The sequence below is a fragment of the Penaeus vannamei genome, chromosome 17 (assembly GCF_042767895.1).
Source record: "Penaeus vannamei isolate JL-2024 chromosome 17, ASM4276789v1, whole genome shotgun sequence".
NCBI lineage: Eukaryota > Metazoa > Arthropoda > Malacostraca > Decapoda > Penaeidae > Penaeus > Penaeus vannamei.
The window spans coordinates 25,912,867-25,916,475 of NC_091565.1; the positions used below are offsets into that span (position 1 = coordinate 25,912,867).

General features: G+C 37.5%; 1 protein-coding gene across 1 annotated transcript in view; it reads right to left on the bottom strand.

Annotated features, from left to right (window-relative positions):
• Positions 1 to 939: 939 nt before the first annotated feature.
• LOC138864651 (uncharacterized) overlaps positions 940 to 3,609 on the bottom strand; it is an 8,987-nt gene continuing 6,317 nt past the window's right edge. Inside the window, exons 2-4 of the mRNA XM_070132498.1 lie at positions 1,997 to 2,118; positions 1,667 to 1,751; positions 940 to 1,020 (exon numbers count right to left, since the gene is read on the bottom strand). Of these exons, the coding sequence (XP_069988599.1) occupies positions 940 to 1,020; positions 1,667 to 1,751; positions 1,997 to 2,118 (288 nt within the window). The remainder of the gene's footprint in view (positions 1,021 to 1,666; positions 1,752 to 1,996; positions 2,119 to 3,609) is intronic.

Consider the following 3,609-nt stretch of genomic DNA (forward strand, 5'->3'; position numbering starts at 1 on the left):
GAGGAAGGGGGCGGGTGCGGACGCAAGCCTTGATAGCAGAAACATAGTAGAACACTTATTCCTTGCTTTGCCAAGCGAATCCAGATCACCCCATCCTCTTCCCTCTTTCCTGACTATGTCTAAGATGTTTGAACGTGGGCCACCTTTCAGGGCAAGATATCTCCAAGCCAGCAGGTCTGGAAAGGCGATAACGCTTTTGTTGTTTGGTGTACTGTGAATATCATGAAGGTCTGCTGGGATTTGGCCACCCAAACATCGCCGATGATGATTTTCTGTTTTCATGCCTTGTTTCGAAAGATTATCATCCCTTTAAAAACAAAAACAGTAAAATTAAAATCACTCTATGTCTATACCCTTCTACCGACTCGGAGATAAATACCATTGTTAAAAAAAAAATGAGTCTATGATACGATAATATTCCCATGACAGTCAGTACTTGATAGATTTAGCAATTTTTTTGAAAAGATGTGTAACCGTCTCACTGAATTTTTAAACTGAAAATCTCAGTAGATCTGTTTCATGAGAAACAGATCTACTGAATCGGCCATCACTGACTTCTCTAATGATATTTCAAATGTGTTTGATGATAATAAATTCACACGGGGCATATTTCTTGGCATGTCAAAAGCTTTTGATATAATAAATCACCCGTGTTTTACTATGTAACTTGAACATTATGGTATTCGAGGTGAATTATAAGATTTGTTTGTTCCATAAAATAGGAGGCATTTTGTCTGTTATGACAAACCCATATATTCTCAAACTCTCAATAGTCCTACTGTTCCCCAGGGTTTAATTTTGGGCCCTGTTCTTTTTTCTAATACTTATCATAATATATATGATACGTGTATATTCTCTTCAAGCAGCTCTATACAAGAATTAATGATTATAGCAATTGATTTATTAAATGGTAACGGAAAGTGGGTGTTGCTAAATAAACTAACCCGAAATGTAGACAAGACCCGTTGCAGGATATTTCACAGGAATAAAAGAATGCAAACTTTCCTCCCAGACATCGCCCTGGGAACATCAGTGATGAAATGTGAATTAACAACGAAGTTTGATATACCAAGCATAACAAGCACTAAATAAACACTGAAACATATTTATGCCTCTCTAATATAGTACATAAAGGCACCTTGAAACCCTTATGTGTAGTACTAAAGCAAATTTTGATCATACGTTAAGTTGCTAATCTTAATAATAATGACGCTGATGATAGTAATTGTAATAGACAAAGAGGAGAGAGACGAAAAGGTCTAAAGCTGCAGAAGCAATATTAGATGAGGAGGGGGAAGAGGGAAGAGGAAAGATAAGAAAGTAAATGTATTAAATAATTCACCTCTTTGGGAATGCTTTGTACGCTTCGAAAAAATAAAAGCACAGGCTAAAAGGAAGGAACACGAACCTTAGAAGCGCAAAAGCATTCTGCATTATACATGTAATGAATGGAAGCATACAAAGAAAACGCTGAAATTTGAACACAAATACGGTGACACGGTATTTAGATCTTCCAACGACAGCAGTATTTTCTTCTCTAGATTCTACTCTCTGTCTTTCATTTATACTGTTAAAGGACCCCCGGTAACCTTCCCCAATCCCTCCCCAACCATTTCCCTTCGCCTCCTCCCCAAGCCTCGCCCCAATACGCTATGCTCTTACCTACGACATCGAGGGAGATCAATTGAGTTCTCGTTGGCTTGGTGTTGATCTGGCACTCGTATGTCCCGGAGTCGTTGGTGGTTGGAAATCTGTTTAAGAAAATTGTGAAAAATATAGGTTAGGAATGCGAGATCTACGTCCCTCGAGACGTGTGTGGGGGGGGGGGGCGTAGCTACAACGACAGAATAGGCAAGTCTCTTTTTACATTAATCATAAGGCAGCCATAATTATGTTCTTTTTTTCATAGGACTATACATCTTGTGAGTTTAAATTTGGTGCCTTCATGAACGCAACAGCTCTCGGTAGCCGAGCGTCGCCGGAGGGCAGCACCAACCTCAGCTTGAGAAGCCATTCGTTGCTCCCATCCTCGTGGTGCGCCTCGAACCGTTCGTCGTTGGTGAAGGTGAAGCGTCCGACGGTGAGCACGTGGATGTCGCGGTGCCGCACCCACGACACCTGCCGGTATATCGGTTCGTTGCGCCTTACATGAGAGGCTCCTGACAATTTCACAGAATATATTGTAATGTAGTATGATATGTAGAGAAATAAACAGATTGGAGGAGGATGCATATCGCACCCGAGATTGTTGCTTCATTTCACATTCACGAAGTTATTATTATTATTCATTTTTATTTCTTGCCATTATTATTTTAAATACACACGCTGGAGAAACACGTATACAAACACAAATATGAATACACACAAACACGAACACACACATATATGTGCATGTGAGTGTATGTGTACATCTACACAGAGAATACTATTAGGAGTGTCGAAACATTCAATAACGATCAGGACCTTATGTTATGGAAAGGTTTTTTTTGTGTGAAATTGTCTCATTATGATAATGATGATATCGTCATTATCATCGTCGCCATCGTCATCATCATCATCATGACCATCATCACCGTGATCACATTCAATAACGATCAGGACCTTATGTTATGTTATGGAAAGGTTGTTTTTTTGCGAAATTGTCTCATTATGATAATGATGATATGTTATGTTATGGAAAGGTTGTTTTTTTTGCGAAATTGTCTCATTATGATAATGATGATATCGTCATTATCACCGTCGCCATCGTCATCATCATCATGACCATCATCACCGTAATCACATTCATCACCAGTAATACCGAACCAACCATGAGTATATTGCAGCCAACACTTTAGTTTTCGACTAACGTTCTTATGTCAGAAACTACACAGATTATTATTTATAATAATTTATTTGGATTAACTGTGCGATGGTGATTTTATATCGGTAAGGGGATGGAATATGCCTTGCAATATTTAGATAAGCCACACATACCCAAAAGTCGTTGGAAAGTCTGAGATACCAACAGCTTCGTACTGTTTACATCTATATTTCAAAAAGTATCGTTGCTTGTGTCAGAATTTTTAGCTTGCTTTTCTAATGATATTTTTCTGTGTATCTGTACATATATATATATATATATATATATATATATATATATATATATATATATATATATATATATATATACATATATAATGAAAGTAAGAACCAGTGCTATGATGAACATCTTTATTGTAAAAGTTTCGAAGACTAGTAAATCTCCATCATCAGTATTAGAAAATACTGAAGATAATACATAATTAGATACAGCAAGAAACCTAGCAAATTTTAAGAAAAGGGGTAACAATAAATTGGTAATTTAAAAATAATATGGCAGAAACAGTGGGAGGGGAGAGGGAACTGTAAAAGTGAAACATATCAAACGTGTGGAATGGTCGTCATGACGATTGATTAATACCGTAAACAACTGGATGGCTGTGTTGTTATTCACTTCGGGTTTTCATCTTGTGGATGTGTAGAGATTCTAGGATGAGTTTGAGTCTGTTAGATGTTGTAGATTGAATTATGAAATCACTGTGAATGATGGTCCTCCGTTTGTGAATTATGGCGGAACAGTGGAGAAAG